The sequence below is a fragment of the Prorops nasuta genome, unplaced genomic scaffold (genome assembly GCF_024137725.1).
Source record: "Prorops nasuta isolate Cenicafe-Biocafe unplaced genomic scaffold, Cenicafe_Pnas_1.2 PNAS00006, whole genome shotgun sequence".
NCBI lineage: Eukaryota > Metazoa > Arthropoda > Insecta > Hymenoptera > Bethylidae > Prorops > Prorops nasuta.
This window is the reverse complement of record NW_027116803.1, coordinates 2,459,371-2,481,594: the sequence shown is the minus strand read 5'-3', so window position 1 is coordinate 2,481,594 and position 22,224 is coordinate 2,459,371. Positions and strand designations below refer to the sequence as shown.

Genomic DNA, 22,224 nt, shown 5'->3' with positions numbered 1-22,224 from the left:
GTTTAGTGACTTAATATATGAAGCATAATTATACCAAACTGTGTGCGTTGCACACAAATAATCAATTTGTCAATACTTCTTTCGTGTCTGCACTTAAGGTTCGCAATTTTATCACAGAGCGCGGTAGTAGCTTAGCAACATCTGCTAAATGTACAAGATTTTGGCTCGCGCAGTCATATATCTTATTTATTGATTTTTAATAACTTGATCATAAAGATTAACTTGTCAATTTAATATATTTATCTATGTTGTATTTAATTTGAAAGAGCAAAATAATATTTCAAGTATTTGTAAAAACCTCAGAGGTATTTTTCTTTTTCCTGTGGCCTGTTTAAGGACCCCTCGGTAAAACAGCTTCCCCACAAGAATCTCCATTTGCAGCTGCGCTTTATCCCCTGTTTGCACGCGTGCGCAGCATCCCCAAGTAGGGGTGGGAACACCGAAGATTTTGACATATCGCGTTACTTCTCATAGAGTGCAGAGCGCGTGATAATTGAAAACTGTGAGTATTCCATGCAAAGATCTCTCGTCAAATTGCAAGAATCTTGACGGGGATGCAGTTTGGGAGTATTTAGTGAATTGGGGGTTGACGATAAGGGAGGAAATGCACTTATTGGCCAGCGACTGCGCTCTGCTATTGATTTGTGGGCGGATGGCGTAGCCTCTTCGAGAAGGTCGGTTCATCCACTCAAAGATGTATTTTTCTTTGAAACTACTCCGTTTTCTTCTGATCTCAGCCATCTTATGCGTTGGTACGTGTCATTTCCATCAAATTCCAGTAACGTAAGTCAATAATTGACTAATAATCATAATACTATTATGCAGGATATGGCTCTGAAGATGAAGAGAGGCTGGTACGAGATCTGTTTAGGGGGTACAACAAACTCATCAGACCCGTTCAAAACATGACGGAGAAAGTTCACGTTAAATTTGGCCTCGCTTTTGTTCAATTGATCAACGTGGTGAGTTTATATCTATTCATCTGAATCTATTTTTCTTTTAACAAGATGTAAAGCTACCTTTTATGTTTCATTTGCAGAACGAGAAGAATCAAATTATGAAGTCGAATGTTTGGTTGAGATTCGTTTGGACGGATTATCAATTACAGTGGGATGAAGCTGATTATGGTGGTATTGGTGTACTAAGATTACCACCTGATAAAGTCTGGAAACCGGATATTGTGTTGTTTAACAAGTAAGCGTTTAGAAAAAATAATTGAATTTAGAAACAAATAAATAATGTACAAAATTTTAGCGCTGATGGCAATTATGAGGTTCGATACAAAAGCAATGTGCTGATTTATCCGAACGGTGAAGTTCTCTGGGTACCACCAGCCATTTATCAAAGTTCATGCACAATCGACGTTACGTACTTCCCATTTGATCAGCAAACCTGTATCATGAAATTTGGATCATGGACCTTCAACGGTGACCAAGTTTCATTGGCCCTGTACAACGATAAAAATTTTGTCGATTTATCTGATTATTGGAAAAGCGGAACCTGGGATATCATCAGCGTTCCGGCTTATCTCAATACTTATCACGGCGATTTTCCAACAGAAACTGATATAACTTTCTACATAATAATCCGCAGGAAGACTCTGTTCTACACTGTGAACTTGATCTTGCCCACCGTGCTAATTTCGTTTCTTTGTGTCTTGGTATTCTACTTGCCTGCTGAAGCTGGGGAAAAAGTCACGCTTGGAATTAGTATTCTTCTGTCACTGGTTGTGTTTTTACTGTTGGTCAGCAAAATCCTGCCACCAACATCGCTCGTGCTACCGTTAATCGCCAAATATCTGCTATTCACTTTTATTATGAACACGGTCAGTATCTTGGTGACTGTCATAATTATCAACTGGAATTTTAGAGGGCCAAGAACTCACAGGATGCCACAGCTGATTAGAAAAATCTTCCTAAAGTATTTGCCTATTTTTCTTATGATGCGCAGACCAAAGAAAACACGACTCAGGTAATATGATCAACGAACATGATTTTTCTAAATATTTCGAAAGTATTAACTTCGCTTTTAAACGCGTGTTTTGTCAATAACAACTTTTTTTATATAACGCTGAGAAAACTATTGACTTTTGGAGAATGAGAATGCTGTATCCTCTCGCAGGTGGATGATGGAACTTCCAATTGTATCGCAGTCAGCTTCCGGAAGCCCCACAGAGCTACCCAAGCATTTACCAGCTTCCCTGACCAAATCAAAAATGGAAGCGATGGAGCTGTCTGACCTACATCATCCAAATTGTAAAATAAACCGCAAAGCGGATCACACGACTAGCAATTCTAGCGGAGCTGGTCCTGGGGACGGTATCAATGACAGAAGAGGCTCGGAAAGTTCGGATTCGGTTCTGCTGCCACCGGAGGCTAGTAAGGCGACTGAGGCAGTTGAATTCATAGCTGAACATCTTAGAAATGAGGATCTTTACATACAGGTATACATGCATATTATTTTTGCAAATTAAATTCTTATTTGACAAGGAATTATAATTTGTTTTACTGAATTGTAGACGAGAGAAGATTGGAAATATGTAGCGATGGTTATAGATCGATTGCAGCTTTACATATTTTTCCTCGTAACAACAGCTGGCACCATTGGTATATTGATGGATGCCCCGCATATTTTCGAGTATGTTGACCAAGATCGAATTATAGAAATTTACCGTGGAAAGTAATTTGCTCGATTACGAAAATCCACGTTGGGGATAAGTTCCACGTAAATTACGTGAGTGAATTTTTTTGCATTAGTACAAAAATGTTAAGTTGAGATTAGACATTTTTTATATAGGTAATATACATTATTAAAACAGATGGAAGCGACTGCCCCTAATAGTTTAAGTATTACATAATTAATTCTCTCGATATCAGCAACGATCGAATCACTCCATGACCTTTAATCTTGACGTAATATTTATAATTTAATTTTTTAACTATTAAACTGTGGTACTTACCAAATAACCGTACTCTATAGAAAACCCAAAATAATTGTGCTGATGTCGCAAATTTAATTTAAATTATTCGTGTAGTATATTATATATGACGTTCTAGGGCTAGAGTTTTTTTAAACTATTTTTGCAAGATTCTATGCCATTTTTAATCTGTTATTGGCTATATATTAGCTTTTAGTCAATCCACTAGGCGTTACAGTTGTATAGAAAAAAACACCCAACTGTGTAACGTAAAATAAATCTTGCTTCATCATTAAGTCATAATAAACGTAATACAATATAATAACGTTATAAATACTATATAATATATCGCCCTAAGAGGTTGCCTTAGTATAATTTAGCACGATAATATTTAGTCATTTGCTTTATTCAGATAAATTTTTCATAATAACCTTTTAGCGGAGAAGTTGTCTTTTTAATTTTAATATCCTTTTTGTCATAATGGATTTGAAGAACCAGTATTATATAAAGTTTGCTTCCGTGTAATATGAAGTTAACACTCGTTTGCTTAAAGTGAAATTATATTCTTATTCCAGATCTTGCGATTATTGGAGAATTTTAATTAATTAACAAAACTAGGATTTTTGCTTAATTCGACCTGCATATATAAGAATTTGACAGCAAGTGCTTAGGATTTATTTACGTAATAAAGTATATATTGTTACTGTAAAGTTTGCCCACAAATGTACCGTCTTCTATAGTATTACCGTAAACTATAAGAAATAAAAATAAGTGAAATGTTTGTAACGAAATTTCATTTTACTTTAGGAAGCAATGGAATAAAATTATCGAATTGCTTTTTACTCGATAAACAGGGAAATGTGTAATTAAATCGAAAACAGTAACTGTTATATTTTATCGTTAGCAACAAAGCTGTCATGATATTTTTTGTGCTTCTAATTTTTCAAAAACAAAGGACAACAAATGAAAGTAATCAAAAAAATGCTCCACTGTTAACAACTATCTCAATCTTTGTTTCTTTTTTCAATACAAGGATTGCACAAATGTTTGATCGTATTTAATAATTAAGAGACTTTCATAACGAACCATTTTTATACTTTCGTCAAGCGAAATAGTTTTTGTTATTAACCCCAGCTGATAATTATAGAATTTCATATAAAATTAAGTATAATTAATCAATGCGCACATTATACGAGCGCAAGTTGTCACAGAGTTCTCTAGTTGTGTATGTTGAGTCCATCATTTGTATAGCGAATAATTAATAATGCAGTGAACTGAATTATAGATACTTCATTTTAGGGGCACGGTGTTAAAAAAAAGGAAGCTGTTAATGTTTTGTACAAAAAGTTAACAAACGGTCATGTTTTCTCTAATAGAAAGTAATAAACACAAGGAAACGATTAAATTTTTATTATTGCATTGAATTATAAATAACATTAAAGTGCAATCAAATTCCTTATTTTTAATTGTTAATTTAATTAACGATTGCATTTCATGTATTTCTTAGAGTCTTTATATTATTATATATATTGTTAGTTTTATGTATGACCCCCCCCCCCTTCCATTTTGAACCATGTTCGCTTAGAGAAAGATATGTAATGAAAATTGCAAAAAAAATGAATTAGCCTAGTGCAAAATTTTAATAGTGACACGCGTCTTCCTAAAGAAAAATACTATATAGTATACAATAACTAGTCTGTAGGTAAAAACCAATTATTAAAGTTCGTAATGCCAGATTATGGTGTATTTGCCAGCGCCTGTTATTTATCCATAAATATTAATATTATTAAGTGAAAATAATATTTCATTAAATTTGTAATACTTTAAAGAATGTTTTCTCTCTTCTGATTGGTTAAAATCCGAGACTGAATTAATTTTAACGTAAGATATAATTATAAAGCAATTATGTAAAAGAGTGTTTGATAAAAACCAGAAATGGCATAACGATAGTTAGTACAATAAATTACTATTTATGGAGATTAGCATATAATGATAAAAGATTATACAAAAGTCCAAACTGGAACTGCGCCCATTTTGTTGGAAAAAGAAGCAAATTCTATCTAATAGAGAACAATATGATCGAATTAGCAAATGTATATCGGTTTATCCAGTATGTAAAATATTGTTGACTCGAAGATTTGTACTTTATTATGCATGAAACTACGCTCATAAAAAACTGTTTTTACGTTGAAGCATTTCATTATGGAACTACCAGTAGTACTTTTATAATGGAATAAAGCGAATGATTTAATCAGAATTGTTGTAAGCTGTTTAATTTTTACTTCATTATCCATATCCATCGGGTGAAGCGAAGAGTCTATATACAGCTTTAAAAAGGATATAAGACTGTGCGGATAAAAGAACTAAGAAAGGAGAAAATGGAAGACATTTATTTTCATTTCATTTATTTCAACAATTTCATAATAACGTAATAATGTTTAATAATATTACAATGTGGCGATAATGTGCTCACCAGTTAACAGGGATTCTCATATCGATCAACGTTGCCTCGAAAAAGAGCCCAGCGTAGAAATATAACAAATTTGTATTACTTTTTATCTTTCTTCAATATGAATTTACTAGTATCAGGCCAGGCTATTGTCGAGGCATAATTAAAAGTCACGTGAGATCGGGTGAGTCAGTTCAATTGTATCGTCCCACCAGGGTCTATCGAGAAAAACGACATCTCGATTTATTTTGCTTCACATGCAATACAATTATCCACCTCTCAACATTTTTATCTCGTTTCGTCTAAAGTCTCAAGGATTTCGCCCGAACAGTCTATATAGCGTAACGCTTCAACGACTGGTGTAACGGTGGACAATATACGAGACGATTTATTCAAAGCATTGGGAATGAAAGTATATTATAGATGATAATTAGTTCTTCACGTTATATAACCGGTCTTTAAATTTCCAGCTCGCATTAAAATTTATAGGTTAGCTTGAGATAATTAAGTTTTAGATTAGAGAGAAAGTGATCTGGATAAAGTTTGACCCTAATTCCTAACAAACTACCTTGAGTCACCCCTACAGTATTACTGTGTGTCAAAGTATAACTACATCTCTATTGATTACATGCTAGCTTTAATATTCAGTAATTGATTATTGATTCTTTTTATTCTTTATACGAATATGATTTTAGCATTCAATAGTTTAAATATGTATAGATAATGTTTAGTGGTACATGCTTTTTTTCTTTTAATAGCTGTCCTTTAAATTTAGAGATTATTTTTGCTCGTCTTCCGTTATCCTCACTATCATCACCTAATAGATCATTGCACAGGAGAACGGAGACTTTTAATCGTACGCACGTGATGAGTGTTCAAACGCAGTGAACGAGAATTGCCTTTCAGAAATGACTGAGAATCTTAGATGCTTTAAAAATGTACTCTTGTAAAAATTGCTTTAAATTTAATTGGCTGTGATGCGTTTTGCTTGTATACTCCTTCATGATAAAGTGCTTGGGTACATGGAGAGACAGAAATCACCAAGAGAAGAATATAGTAGCTAAAATAAATTAATTGCAAGGTTAAACAAGGAATACTGAGATGTATGTTACAATTGTAAGCTAGATTTACATTGATAATAAAAGAAATTCGGATTATTTAAGGCTATTGTACTCACTTTATTTCGATTTAAGATTTTCTTCTCTAATTTCAATCTGTACGGCTTTAGCGTGTTTTATTAAAGTTTTAAGTTAGCTAAAAATTTGGCACTTGAACTTGCACCTCCCTAATCGTTAACCTACAGCATGGGCGTCGCATTCGTAGGAGCTCGGCGCTAATTACATTTCTGGCACGCATTGATCGTTAAAATTAAATGATTTCTTATTAATCGTGAAACGACGCTAGTTAAAAGCATCGCGATACAACAAAAATTAGAACTAGACTTGAGACTTGAAATTAATGTTCTTTTACTGCTTTTTTTTTTTTGTTGTTGTCATTTTACAGTTTTATGTCGATCGTTGCGAATAATGCCAAGTGAAGAGCGTCCCTGACCGCTTGATTAATCTTTCTTTGGATAAAATATTCAAGACACATTTTTTGAGAATCAAACGTTTTGTTCGGTCATCCCAATGTTTTATCTAGTTTTGTTGTGTAATAGGAAGTACCGTGTCTCTTACATATTTTATCCGATTTTTGTGCGATTTCAAGTCTGCAAAAACCGACGCGGCTGGATGCTCATCGCTTATTCAACTATAGTATAACTGTAGCCTATTCTTTTTACAGTTGCTTTTCGTCGATTAAATTATCCTCCTACCACATAGCATATATATATATAATATATATATATATATATATATATATATTATATATTTATATTTGTAATATATGCATTTTCATATACTATATTTGTTGATGTATAAAGTGTGATTTACGATAAACGGACAACGGATCACGAACCTTTCAAACATCTGTGCCCTTCGTGGAAACGTTTCATTGATTGATAGAAAGCATAATTTTTCACAGTCGTCCAAGAAGGTTTCTTTTTACGAGGAGTACGCAATGAAGGACATTGGAATATTTTGTCCGATTAACTTATGAATTGTGATTAATGCAGATCCACGAGTTGGTTGAAAACTAATCGCGAGGTGTTTATTCTATGAAGAGTACCTGAAAGCAGGGTTCAATTCCTATGTAAGTGAGAATCGGTAAAATTACAAATAAATAATGAGCCTGTAGTAAAAAAGATTAAAATGCAGAACCGAGGGACCGAAATATAAAGAGCCAACTTGGAGACTAGCGACGGAAGACTTTGGCTTTCTATAGTATATAATGTATTATGTATATATTATAGAGCTTATTGTAATTACAGCCGATTATAACAGATACCACGACTACTAGTTAACCCGACTATGGTTATTTTACTATAAACTGCCCCATATATACCATTTCGTTAGAGGTAGTAACATATCGAGAAGGGAAGTATCGTCATTTTCTTTGGAGTTCGATAGATTGTCTTGACAGTTAAGTAAACAGGCGTTTCAATGAGCAATATTTATCTCTAACGGTTCGTTATTTAGACCATTAAGACACCCACAGACACGATTTGATAGACAATTAGAAGATAGGGATAGAAGAGAGGATTTGCTCGGAGTTGCTTCAACGTTATCCAGAGCGTTTGTCGAAGTGAGCCGTTAGAGGCGCAATGCTGAAATTAAGCCTGGACTAATTGGACCTACACTAATTGGAGCAGTCAGTTTACGTTCAATTAGCCCTTTGATTAACCATCGTCATTGTTGTCAACTTGCTATAATTCTTCCTTTGACCCCTAATAAACAGTGCACCTTATTTGGTGATTGGCTAATTTGAATTTTGAAACTTCGCACCAAGCTGTTTCCTTCGTTCTCTTGTTTGCTAATGTCGACTGTGCGATCTGGATTTCGCGAATTCCCTTCATTCTTTTTGTCTTCAACGTTCCACCAGTCTCGTGCAAACGGTATAGGCAAGACATTCGAAAGATCGTGTATCGCATTGTCAGCTTTACTTCTCCCTAAGTCTCTGTTCTTTTCTAATATACATCACCCTGTACAACTGCGCTACTACGATTCTAGGAGTACAATTCGATCCTGTCTCCATTTTAATTAACCTGTTTCTGCTTTCCTTAAAAACAATAATTAATCGTCATATTAGAAATTACCTTAATCATACAAGTGAATGTCAACGTTCCACACGGCGGATTATAATATTCTTTTATACCATGAAAAAAAAAATTAGTTTTTCATGGCCTTGAGAATTTTCATGATTCCTTCCTTTGTCTCTACTTACGTACACTATTCTGTCTTTTAGTAAATCGTCACTTTCCATAACGTCACTCGGAGTCTTCTGTATTGTCGATAAGTGAATTAAGACGCGCACATTTGTTTTCTATAGAAATATTGTAGAGTCGGAGCCGATGAGTGTTTAGGCAATTTTTAATGAGATCTTATGTAATTAAAGTGTATAAAGAAATGTTTGCGAGTGCAGTCAGGAAAATGACAGAATTATCACAAAACGCCATACGTTTGCTGCGTATGCACCCTTTACAACGTAATACGTTCAAGAAGGTGGAAATCCCATTGAGACAATCATAGACTGCATATGCATTATTGAACATCGATCTTATGCCAAAATTGCCCTTTATAGCGTCGAGCTTATATACTCGAAGATTAACCTTTAGAAAAATCTTAACAGTTAATATCTTTAATTAACCTATCTAGATTCGCATAAGTAGTCTCTAAGCCGGCGCGTGGTTCTGATTTTCAATATGTTTCACTTCGTACGAGAATATACCTAGACCTGCAGCGTCTGACTCGAAAGAGTTATAATGAAGCGTGCCTATAGATTCCGCAGGCTTATATCAATTGATTTACCAAGTATATTATGATTTATTTTCCTTTTCCGTTTACCGATATCTGTAAATGGACTTGGAAATATTTCAAAATTTAAGCTTATATATTCGTGTCTCCTGTTGTTATATGTATAGGAATTCGGCACAAAATTTTCACACCATCTTAAAACAAGCAGGTCCTTATGTACGTGTGTCGAAAATGTAATACAGGTTGGATACAGGCAAAACTGGCAAAATTTTGATAAGAATGATGTATATAGTAGATGGCTGCGTATACACTTTATAATTTCATTAAACGCAGGATTTACAGTTTGATTCACAGGTGTTAATTTGACGTGGCCAATTTGGTTGGTTTATACTTTTCTTTCCTGTGTCCTCTTGTAATAAGACGAACCAGTAGAACTCCAATTAGCAAATTATCACACGAGGATCCATCAATCGTTAACTTTTATTTATTTATAAACTACGCAACACCTTCAAAGGCCTCCAAGGATTCTCAAATATTAATATACATGTTACGGCCTACCTGTCGAAAATCTAATATATCGGATATTGCACCCAAAACACTTTCCGTAGACACGATTTTAATACCCGTAATAATCTAGGATTTGTCTATGTTAAATACGCACATTTGCTCATTTAGTAATCCTGTGAGAACGAATTTTATTTACGTATCTCGCTTCCTATTAAGGATATCGATTACCTTTAATAATGAATAACTCGTCTAGCCCACCTTCGCGATTTCGTATTTAAAATTATGTTAGTTAAGCTTAATTAACTATTTGGAAGCATCGCTCGTTTGGTAATGAACTATACATTCGCTACTGTCACGCAAGTCGATGAAACTAGTCAGTACGAATATCCAGCAGTGGTTTAGTTCCGTCTTTATATTTTCTGGTCCGATATAATGGTTTATTTTTTGTCGAAACCATCGCATTTCAATACTCTCGTATAATTAGGGAATCGCATTGGTTTTACTTTTCCACCAACTTGAACTACAGCAAACGTTCACGGAAGGACAAAAATATCTGAATACGAATTACGGATTTTGGCTACAGTGAAAATAATCATTCATGTGTGTGTGTGTGCCAGCTTCTGTCTATACGTTGAGTTTCGGCATTGTTGGAAAGGAAATTAGAGCTTGATAATTTGTTTTGTGACGATGAAAGACGATGGTTCTCGTTATGAATGAAAATATGCCGCATGGGTTGTTCGAATAATATTCTCGGTGTGATTTCCGTAACGTCCAGTCAGTTTAACTGATGTTAGTTCGTACAGATGTACAGTAACTTACAATTGCAATATTATTCTATCAAACGTTGGACTGTAATCTTTAAGGATTTAATTTAATTTTGTTTTTTAGGATTCAAGTGGACTAATTTCACCAATCGGACATTACGATTTATTGTTAATAATTAATTCTACGTTTTTAATCGTTCCTTTAACATTATTAACAACGTATTTTTATTATTTTATAAATGTTAATACTATTTAAAATATAACGTGATTGGTTATCGCGTCAGTGCCAATTATGGCCTAAATGTACAATACGATTGGATTTCTGTAAAACCTTTGTCTCAATACAGTTGCCTTGGAATCCTCATCGTTTGATGAACGAAAATTATTGCTGGTTGATAATTTACTCTCCAATCCTAATTGTAAAATTAACTGCGGGTCATTCAATTGAAATTCAGCCAATCACCAAGTTAAAGTTTACAATTTTCAACAATTACTTTATTATTATAATTCTTATATCGATAAATCTCTTATAACATATCTTAATTAATTAGTTTTTATAGAAAATTTTAATAACTCGGTAATGAATGCTTATAAAACATTACAATGAAACGGTCGACGATTAATTATCGTAATTTGTTATTGAATTCCTTGCGTAGGTTCCAGAACTCTTTAATGAAACGTAATAAAGATCTCTGTGTACCTATTGAAATGATCGAATGGTTAAGATTAAACTTTATGGCTCTTATTTAACTTTAAGAGAACATTATTAATTTGATATTGAATTAATTTTACGTGAACAAGTTGAAAAGAGGAATATTTTATGACCCGCAGGTTTCGATCAGCTGCCTAGAGTTGCCTATTGTTAATTCACACTTTTCGTCTTTGGAATCTGCTCCTTTCTACAATAAAACATTCAGCACGCACGCAATACTATGTTCATTACGAAGAAACTTTCTCACTCGAGTGATGAAAAATCGAAGGTTTGAAAAATTACAATTCAGAGAGGTGATAATTCAAAGAAATGCAATTCAATTGCCATGCCGTTGACGTTTAGGATACTAAATAATAATGATATGCAATGATCGACGTTAAAAACCTATGTATGTACAATTAAATGCAAAATCTTACTCGAAATGGATGAGCCACATAATTGAGAAATACAATCTTGCGACGTATGCTGTTATCGTTTATAAAAGAGAAGAGCTCTTTCAACTTATTCCTCCTTTCTTTTCTTCCTACTCAACAGTATTTCTATTTTTCTCTTGTATGAACAAATTATTTCTAATCTCGTAAAACAACTCAACCTTTGTCCTTTGTACATGTATTACAATAAGGAGCTTTTCATTGAATGGATCCAAATAGGTAATATGATGTATTTAAAAATGACTTTGAATATTCGGTCCATTTACTACACAACACAGAATAATGAGTCAAGTCAGGTATTAATACGAGGCGATATGATACACACGAAACGAATGCTATGATAATTTGGACCGGATATCCGGAAGCATGGAGCAAATGTATCGAAGAGCTACTTTTAATAATTTCATTATTAGCTATATAGTATAGTAGAAGAGAGATCGGCGGTATCTTACAGTACGTAGTAGCACTTTGATAAAATTTTGAGTAAAGAATAACAGTACGATTTACATGAAGGAAGAGGTACTTTTACGGCGCTCTACCCAATAAACACACATCCACGGTGAAACTGGTGAAAAACGTTCGGCTGCCAAATCACTTATTCCCTATAGCTGTGTAATGAATCGGTTATAATGCTAATGCTAACTACAATATAAAAAGTCGCGATAGATCACAATCTTAATCATATAGCTATAACATATACTCGTTAAAGTCTAGCGAATATTATTGCATTACCCACGCCTGCCTTATATGTATTTATACCGAAGCGTTGATGTTTTCATGTAAAAAATAATGCTACTGGTGTTTTTCAGTTGATAACGCCACTTTTTATACATATGCTATTTATTGTATTTTATAAACTACGTAATGCTCGCGCTTCACTTTCAGTATTATTAAAAAGTATTATTGTAAGATGTCTACAACGGTCACTGAGATTATGTATATGTATACAACTACCGTGTGATACAAAACAAAACTTGGATCGACACAGGCTCAGCCACTTATCACAAGGGTAATATAATCAATAGTTGAGGAAAATTGTGTTTATGGACGATAATATATGATCAATCCATGGTATACGCGCCAAGTTTTTGCGCCCCTTCCAGAGAAAGGAATGTTATCGAGTATATATGTCACAGGCAAAAAATTTTGCTTTTCTATATTTATACGACATTTTTCTGCCGATCGAACATTTTTCTTGCTATCACGATGTCTCTCCTTCATCAGTTTGATTGTGTTTATTGGGTGTCCGCACGTGCAGTATATTGAAATCTATACAATTGTTCATCGTTAACCTTTCGATTACCGGATGACTCGAGGAAACAGTATATAGCGAAATCATTTTGTTTCTGTAGAAACTTTTGCTGGAACAGATCGAAGCTCCCGGTTATATGAAAGTTTTAAAATCAATCGTTCTCTCGATCAAACGCAAAATAGAGATGTATGTCTATAAGTCATGCCATAAATCAAAATAAGGCTATTCCAAATAATTAAATTTCACACAGTTACTACTATTGCGTTAGCACGTGCGGGCTTTCTGTGCTTTGGCACACTGTTGTATTCGTTTGGTGAATTTCAGAGACTTTTGCGTGTAGTTTTGACCGTTATCTGAATAACTATATTGATCATGTATACAGACAGTGAGCAAAATTTCTTATATTGAGCCAAAAAGGTAATGAGATTCATGAAAATTTCATTACTTGACTCATCGTCTTTTGCTCAAGCGAATCAAGTATTGATATTTTATTTACAAAAATTAAACGATAACAAGAGTCGAAGCTGGAAATTTTCGAGTTTTTATAAGAGAATAAGGGATTTTCTGTGATGTAAGCTGCAGATTCATCGCAAATAGATTGCACCCTTTTCGCGTCTTCTGCTGACGTTTTTTTTTTTCGAATTCGACTACAGTATAGATTTTCTTACGCCAACACCGATATACTAGCGAACAGTACGCATAGTCGCACGCCATTTAATAGTAATATAAATCACCCATTATTAAGTAGTTGTCGATTTACTTACTAGTGATACTGATAATAAAATTCACTGGCATTATTTGAATCACCTTGGCAGTTCATTGTATTTTGAGACTACAACGTGTGCGCTTTGCGTTTCACCGTCTTCTTCCTTCTTCCGAAACATTCGAGGACTCTACGATTATCCATCTTTTCTCACTTCTTCGTCGTTAAGCGGAAGTCGAACCAGCTAAATATCTCGAAAAAAAGAGAATAAAATGCCTAGATATTCCGGTATACTCTATTACTGACTAGTTTTGAAACTGGCGAGTGAGAGCGCTAACGCTGCTTTTACGCCTTGAGACCATTACGATTTTTCTCACGCACACAATGGACAATTAAGCTCGAGACTCGAACGCGAACGAAAAGCTCTTACATTGAAAGAAAAGAATAAAGGTAAAATTTGCAATAACGACGAATACGACTTTGTTTCGAAGATTTTAATGAGGTGTGGACTTGAGAAATTCGTATTTCAAAGCAACGAGTCCATATTACTGAGCAAAGGCGAAGATTCGTTAAATTTGATACTAGTTCCTTAAGTCCCACCCTATTATATCGTTAATATTTTATTCTCGATGAACGAAAGAGGTATAATTTGAAGGAAAACTTGGCTTGGATTTTAGCAAGCACCTTGTCCATCGCTGCTTTATATTTTTCCCGACGTGTGATGCTGATGACTCCTAATCAAGCTTACCCCGCATAGAGTAACAACACAGAACGATATCAAATGGAAAGCTAACAACTCTTTGCATTGTTTGCTTGGCGCTACAATTTTTTGTTGGCAAGGCGAAATTACGAAAAATTTCGGCTTTTCTGGCGATAGATCGAAGAACGGCGGGCAGTGTCGCTGCGATCGCAACCAAAATGGCGTCAGCGTATCTAACAGCTGATTCGGTCGTTTGCGATTTGCCAAATGCTTTTGTCACATTATTTATCACCCCTCCGGACGATCCGAGCACGTTTATGATCACTCTCCACCCTGATGGCAGCTGCCTAGCACATATGAATCACGTGACGATAATATGCGGTGCCGATAATAGGACGGTGATGGTAGCGATGATGGTGAAGAGAGTAAAAATGATTAGGCACATCCTGTCGATCACCATCGCCGCAAACTTCCAGTCGTTCGTCACCTTGGTATTGAGTTCGTCGTTCTTCAGCTGATCCGTTATTATCTGCAATCGAGAAAAAGAATCAAGAGGCGTCCAAAATACGCTGCGCCGCGATCATAACGGAAAACGAATATCCACAAGACATATATGTGAAAAGGTTTCGTAAAGTATATATGTGTTTCTGGATGTCTTTTGGTTGTTCGTTTTCTGGAGGATGAAAAGGTACGTGGTGTAGGGAGTTACTTTGATCTCCTTGAGGATCAGGATGAGCTCGTATCGGGCACAGAAGCAGGCATTTTGCAGTATCGTTTCGACTTGTGGCGCTCCACCTTCTGGCGGGTGAGGATGATGGTGCGGCGTGTGACCGAGCTGATGAGCCGGGTACGAGGAATGCGCGAGTGGCGTCGAATATGGGGCATGGTGCGGTGTTGGCGTTGCGTGGGTGTGATGATGATGAGGCGTCGTGTGTATGTGACTGTGCCCGTGGCCCATCGTGTGATGATGCGGACCTGGCGTACTATACACGTTGTTCAGGAGATTGTTGTGCGACGCCAAAGCGTTGTCGTCTAAATCCAGGACATTCGCTAAAAGGGATTTGCTACTCCGCTGATGAAGCTCCAGGTCACCGTACGACTTACTTGTACCTGTCAATCACAGCTCGCGTTTTCACTCGGCCAATAAATTCATTAAAATCCAAGTCGAAACATGCCTCGGCATTTGACTATGTGCCTTAATTAGGGAGCGACTGATCCTAACGCACACTTATTCTCCTAAATATTCATTCTCTTTTGCCCAGCAGTCTTGGCGAACTTGCTCATTAATTAATCGCACCGTAACTTATTAGCAATGAGCAACGTAAATCATTTATTACCTGTTACTGGAGACGGCTTCTGAGACTTTGCTGCTTCCTTTTCTTCCTGATCACTGGGCCGAGACATGCGTAAAATACAGGGTAGCCAGCGCAGCAAGACGATCCTCACCTATAAAATTTATCTCCTTAACGTTCGAAATCGTTTTATACATTCATCTTGTCCGATCGATTAATTATTAATTAAAAGCCCAGCCAAGGCCTGGCTAAATGACGACAGGCTTTTAGCCGATGGCAAACTGGATTAAAAGTGGAAGAAAATCGGACAGCTGTAGCTTCTATATACGAGAAACACTAAAGGTAATTGACGCTCTGAGGTAAAGAAAACTTAGTTCGATTCGACATAACCCGGATACAGTGCTTCGCTTAAAAGTTGTATCTCTCTATACTTCTCCGTATGTGTACTTTACTAGTAGCTTATACTGATCGTATCGTGTTAATAAGTAAAAGAAAAATTACCCATTCGGACATTTCATGGCTGTCAGCGTTTCGATGATGGTAATTCAAAATCAGTATTGTGCTAACCACACTGCTGGCTACCATGAACATGATACAATTGAAATATGTACCTGAAAAACAAAACAATTTAATTTTATTTACTAATTACAGTTTTAATAGTTATGATTTATTTGTTATAAACAAATAATAGCGTTAAATATACAATAATATTTAAAATAAAACGTGAACAGAGTAGGAAGCTCGATGTTTGAAATATATTGGTGCTGACTTTAGAAAGAATCACGATAGACACTGCAATCCATTATCTTCGCTACGCTCCATTATTCAAGAAGAAAGAAATTCATTCTTAACTCATGAAGAAAAGGAAGAGATGAGATTTAAAAGAGAAAATAAGAAATGGTACCAAGTGTTTTCTTACCTAACAGAGGCACGGCGTCTGATGTTGCTGGCATTGTCTCAGCTACCATATTCAAGAACACGGTGAGTGACAAGAGAATGGTTACCCCTGCAAAAAGCATTCGCAGCTGATTAATCGATATAATGACCAAATAAAGAAATAAACGCAATCATTAATTTTTTGACAGACTCCAACGGTTGATATAGTTTCGAGAAAGCGTTGATTTTAAATCCTGCGAATGACTCGCTCGGGTGAGCTCGTTGAAATATGAACGTATAATATACTAGTGAGAAATTTACCCAAAGAGAGCTTTTCTCCGGAATCGGGCGGCAAGGTGAATCCCAAAACGGCCATGCTAGCGATCAAGACGCACGGCACGATTAAGTTGAAGAAATAGTAGAGTGTTCGTCTTCTGATAATAACCACAAAAGTGATGTCTATGTACGGCTCGGGGCAGCATTTATAAAATATCTTGTTTCTTTTACCAGGTACACCTGCACAATGACAAGTAATTTAAAGGATTCACATCCCAGCTGAGCAAGCTTATGGAATATTGATAAATCGACGAAGCTCAATTTCATTATGCTCCCCACTTAAGTATTAACTTGCAGTTTTTGAGTAATAATTTTAACGTTTTGGGACAGACAAATTTAAAGGTGCAATTTTACTTTCTGACCAAGCCAGGAATGTAATTTAATTTTTCCAAGACTACTGCGTATCTTGATGTATCTGCACCAGGAGCGTCGTAACCTCGATACGCAAAGACTGCTTATTCCCCGGTGAGTGATATCCATGCATGTTTTGACAATAAACCAGGCGTACAAGCGGAAATTTACAGTTTTACGTCGGTGTATTCATGAAAATTATATGCGTGAATAACTTGGCACTTTTACGAACAGCATACATATACAAAGGTAAAAGTTTCTTAAGTACTGATGCTTCGTATCTTGCAAGGAGTACATACCGTTTCCTCTGCTTAAACTTATTATTCAATGCCTTCCAAAGTTTTTGCTTGCAAAAGTATTATATAGACGATATTGGCATTCACGAATACAGAGTGCCGGAGTACGTATATGAAGCTACAACGTCCAATGCCAATGATTGGACGTGTCATATATGCGACATGTTAGAATTTTATATTTCTTTTATGTTAATGAATTACGTGTGCTGGTAGCGAGATAGAGAACCCGCAATATAAAAGTATTACATATACTTTATATATGGAGTTACGATTTTTTTATGGTTCTAATAATAGATAGCAGGGGAAGAATCGTTGAATAAAAATATATTCGACGGGCTTCTTAGCAATTTAGCCGAAGCCCTATTAACACTAACCAGTAGACGCTGAAACGCTCCCTACAGTAGTAAACTATAGCAGATCTTTGAATTGCTAATCAGTGAGGCTCTATTTCCAGCGAGAATAAACTGCACCAGTTGTGTCAGGGTAGGTCCTGATAAGGGCCGTAAAAACTCACCTAACAAATCCCATTCGCCGTTAGTGATGAAACTGCTGATGTCACCTCCGGCTTCATCTTGCAACTGCAGGTCCAGCTGTTAAAAATTTATTACTATCATTCAGATATTATTATTGTAAATGAAGAATAAAAAGGGCGGAAAGTCGCCTGACAATAATACATGTATGGTTATATCACATGTATACATATATAGTTATATAGACGCGCAGTATATAAGTGGCGTATATTTGGATGAAAAGGTTATTGGCTGTGCGAAGCAGAGTCCGCGATACAGGGAGAGCGATTTGCTAAGCTGAAGGAAATGAGGATTGAAAATTCGTAGCAGTGTGTCAAAAGTAATGCTGACGTGTTTGTGCAGAACCAAGGGCGCAATTACATGGAAAAGGGAGTGGTGAATGGTAGGCAAGGCTTGTCGAAGGAAATCAGGGCAAATTCGCAAATTGTCGGTGGTGCATGCGGGAGACAATGAGCGCGGGTATGTGCACGGTATGGCTCCGCGTGACATGCATGCATCCCCGCCTGCGCCTCTTCGATCCATTGAATATGGACGCGGTACTCTGCTACTGCACGTCTGCACGCGGTGATCATGCTGACTCCGGAATGACGTAAGATCCTCGAAGCGTTCCCATACCGATAAGTCATTATATTCTTCAAATTCGCGGACGAGCCAGCAATCTCGACCATGATCAAACTGACTCATCTTTTCTACCATATAATTGACGAATTTTTGCAATAAATTTTAATGCTCTTTGGGCAGATTAATCGCTGGACACAGGGAGGTTAATTGCTGTAATTAATTTTATGCAAAACCATGAGCGCGAGCTAAATTAGCGGGCTGTACTGCTGGGATTTGGACGTGGAGTTTTCGCCTTGCGAGTGAATGCCATAACCACTAAGTTACTCCAGTGGCAACTAGAACCCCTTGCGAGTCATCTAGACACATTCCCCTATGTAAATACAATGTGATATTACGCCGCGCAATAACGTTAATAAGCCGCGTCCGTAGATCTCGCAGATGAGCTTTTACCTTTTCCGGTACAAAGGAACGTACGTCTCTAAGAGAAACATAAATTCGTGCCGGGAGGAGGCTTAAGCGAGAGTGTTCTACGTGACAGTATCAAACGGGAAATAGTAAATGCGGCGGAAGCCCCATAACACTTGATGGAAACGAAGCAGAGATAATGTACAAAAGAAAAAGGAAGAATTTCTCGTAAAAGGAAAGCTCGCAAAGGCGCTTCTGAAATGCGAAGAAAAGAACCCCAGCGGGATATATCTGGTAAGATATCATCGTGTCCAGATTTTACTGGTTCTTGGCCAACGAAAAGGAGCGCATCTGGCAAGTTCGATTTGTTTCAGGCAAAGGTGGTCCTGATTCAATTTCATAATGCAGCTTACCTGAAAGCCATCGTAGGTCCACGAGCCGAATTTCATTTCGCAGCGTTGGTCGTCAAAGGGGAACCAGGTTATGTCTATTTTACAAGTGCTCTTGAATATACCAGGAGGCACGTACAGGCAGGTACCATTGTTCTTTACGACAACATTTGTTGGATAAGTGCCATCGAACCCTTCGTCCGCACTGAAACAAATAACATTAAGTGAGAAATCACATGCCATATATTACACATGTCTCCTAAATTTGCTTGGGTTAAAATCTGAATTTTTTCCTCGAGAAATAAGCATTGTTTTTTTTTTACCTTTAACAAAAAATTTAAGCATCCAAAGAGAGCAAATCTAGCTAATCGTTGCAGCCCCAGTGATCGAACATTGCCACGGAATGTGTTGCAGATGAAGCTTAATGCGAAAACAATGACGCGTTTCACCCGTAAGCTATAGTCTAGTACTCACTCGCGCAATAATTCAAACATAATCCTGTTGTTCTCTGTGCTACTGCTCGTTGAACATTCGTCTAATAAGAATTTATGTAATAGTAGCTTTATAGCAGTGTTCCAGACACTGTCCAGTGAATTATAAATTTGTTACTTAGTTATTAAAAATAATTACGCAAGCCGGCAATGCGATGTAACTTTGGTGTAATGGAATATAATGGACAACAAGTCACGTCGAAGGGGACTTTCTAACTTAATTTTACAATACTGGTACATAAACACAAACGCGAGCTCTTAAATGGAATTCCATTCCTGGTTATATTGGGGAGAGCAAGTGCAGGGTTGTTTTTTTTTCAGGGCTGATTACGGAATTAAGCAGACATTTTGGGCCAAATTAAGTGGAACTCCTCCACGCTTTAGTGGGTATGCAATTAGTAGTGGATGCGCGCTTTTAAAGAATTTCGTTCAAGGCGAAAAAGGTGAATCTTGAACTGGAGAGTTTGGATTAATGGGTTGAGAAGAAGATTTGAGGGACGCAGCGGTTACAACCTTGGAAAGCAGACATCTGTAACCCAATTAGAGACCGTTGAATGGAATAACTAATTTGCCTAACTAAATATGCATTCATGAAACTATAACTGCTATGTACTAAAATTAATGAGAGTTAATTCTTCAATTTGCTCTCTTCTTCAAATAAGTTTATTAGCTTCGTGGTTCATTCTTTTCAGAAGGCAGTGGCAGGACATTTGCTTCTTTTATTACGTCTGATGCGATTATATAAAGCTATACTTATATACATGTATATCTCTTTCTCACTCTTACAAATGATGCTTAAAAAAAAGCAATTGGAAAAATCATAATTATAGCAAAGTACAAATATTATTAGACATTCGCAAGGATCGATCAAAGAAATTGCTGATTTTGGCTCTAATGAAATATGAACTTCGAGATTTTAAAGATCGAACATTATTCCGAGCTTGCACATTTGACAAGGAATATTATTTTCAATGGAATCTACTGGTTTAAATCTATGGTACAAATATATATGGCAGGTGTATGATATACATAACACATTGCCTCGTCTAGAGGGCCGAGGATTGGTTGGATCCGGGCCAGTTGGCTATGACCCAATCCGTTATTTCATTCTGTTTAAATCCTCTCCCACTATCCATCCCCTTTTCTTCCCCATCCTTGTGCCCTTAGTATCTACCGTAGTACTTTCTAGCTCCACACTTTTTTCGTGCTATGCTAAAATTGGTATAAACAGTTCGCTAGAGATACATATATATGCACGCCACCTAAAATTAAATTCCCATCAAACCCGTCAAAGTTTGCCACCACGTTTTGTATAAATATGCATGTGCCAGCGCATTTGTGTGGACGACTTTTTGCAGCTGTTCCGTAAATAATTCTTCGGCCCCTCGACAAAAAGGAACCATTTTTACCTCATCAATTTAATCTTCCTCTTTTGGACGATTAGTTCCAATCGGTTCCATTCTTGCATATATACTAGCTTTAATATTTTGAATCCACCAATTTCCTATTTCCACATTATTATTAATCATGGAAAGGTTAGATATATTTGGGAAAAGTTGTAAAACTTAGTTGTATCTTGTACAAATACTGGTATATTGGGCCATTCGAATATCTAGAAATCTCGTCAAACAAGGGCCGATAGATAAGGAACTCAAGAAGGGACTCGAGGAATTTGTTGGCAATCTAGCCAAAAGCACTTCTGGCTATGAAAATATACTTAGTAACTTTAGTTGTTTGACGACAATTTCTCGTCACGAATAGGTATACTTAAACACATGCAAAGTGGTACATGTATATACAAATGTATGTAATCGTAGTCTAATCTCTTATATGTACCCTGGGAAACTTGAAGCAGGTAAATATAGTAGACCCGGTTTCCTAGTTTGGGAAACCTAATCGTTGGGCTCGCGTATCTAAAGGAAATAGAGAGAAAAATACAAAAATTGAAAAGAGCACAAACGCGATTCTCTGAAAATCCAGAATTTACTTTCTGTTTTTGTGTAGCGTGAAACTGCCGAAGCAGCAATCCTGGTTTTTCCATTATGTTAGCTTATAGCGTATAATACGACATTTCTCGGCATAAAAATGCAATTATAATGGAAACCGTTGTGAGGGAAAAAGTTACCAAATTTTCGTAAAGCTCCTATCTGGATATAATGAATACTGGCAGGGGAGGTTTGCGTTATTTGCAGACGACTGCTATTTGTCATTGTATCAAGTTTGACATTATTACAGTTCTTCATCCAAGTATTTCACGTCTCGTTATCAGTTTGCTCGTCGAGTCTGCGTTGAAGTTATATTTGAAGTTTCATTAAGAATTGTCGGAAAGTTCCGTGCAATCAAGCGTAAAACTTTTTTATGCGTTTGTTGAAAATATTTATGTGAATAGCCGGAGGAAAGTGTAAGAAAAA

The 22,224-nt window shown here is 36.3% G+C and overlaps 2 protein-coding genes across 4 annotated transcripts in view; one reads left to right on the top strand and one right to left on the bottom strand.

Annotated features, from left to right (window-relative positions):
- Nucleotides 1–439: 439 nt before the first annotated feature.
- Nucleotides 440–5,168, top strand: nAChRbeta1 (nicotinic acetylcholine receptor beta1). Of its 2 annotated transcripts, XR_010822773.1 has the most exons (7): nucleotides 440–752; nucleotides 826–962; nucleotides 1,040–1,194; nucleotides 1,255–1,971; nucleotides 2,122–2,443; nucleotides 2,519–2,733; nucleotides 3,493–5,168. XR_010822773.1 is itself a non-coding variant. In XM_066728493.1 (6 exons), the coding sequence occupies exons 1-6, from the start codon at nucleotides 695–697 to the stop codon at nucleotides 2,681–2,683; spliced, it is 1,554 nt and encodes a 517-aa protein (XP_066584590.1). In that variant the 5' UTR covers nucleotides 440–694; the 3' UTR covers nucleotides 2,684–5,168. The 2 variants fall into 2 exon arrangements, 1 of the variants encoding a protein (XP_066584590.1); XM_066728493.1 differs by having other exon boundaries at nucleotides 2,519–5,168.
- Nucleotides 5,169–5,316: 148 nt separating this feature from the next.
- Nucleotides 5,317–22,224, bottom strand: part of LOC136774464 (neuronal acetylcholine receptor subunit alpha-7-like) — a 96,353-nt gene continuing 79,445 nt past the window's right edge. The window contains exons 5-12 of one of the 2 annotated variants that reach the window (XM_066728772.1): nucleotides 19,347–19,527; nucleotides 17,952–18,027; nucleotides 16,776–16,970; nucleotides 16,498–16,584; nucleotides 16,080–16,189; nucleotides 15,624–15,732; nucleotides 14,996–15,396; nucleotides 5,317–14,815 (exon numbers count right to left, since the gene is read on the bottom strand). In XM_066728772.1, coding sequence (XP_066584869.1) covers nucleotides 14,648–14,815; nucleotides 14,996–15,396; nucleotides 15,624–15,732; nucleotides 16,080–16,189; nucleotides 16,498–16,584; nucleotides 16,776–16,970; nucleotides 17,952–18,027; nucleotides 19,347–19,527 — 1,327 coding nt within the window. In that variant the 3' untranslated portion in view covers nucleotides 5,317–14,647. The remainder of the gene's footprint in view (nucleotides 14,816–14,995; nucleotides 15,397–15,623; nucleotides 15,733–16,079; nucleotides 16,190–16,497; nucleotides 16,585–16,775; nucleotides 16,971–17,951; nucleotides 18,028–19,346; nucleotides 19,528–22,224) is intronic. The other variant, XM_066728773.1, reaches the window with a different exon arrangement.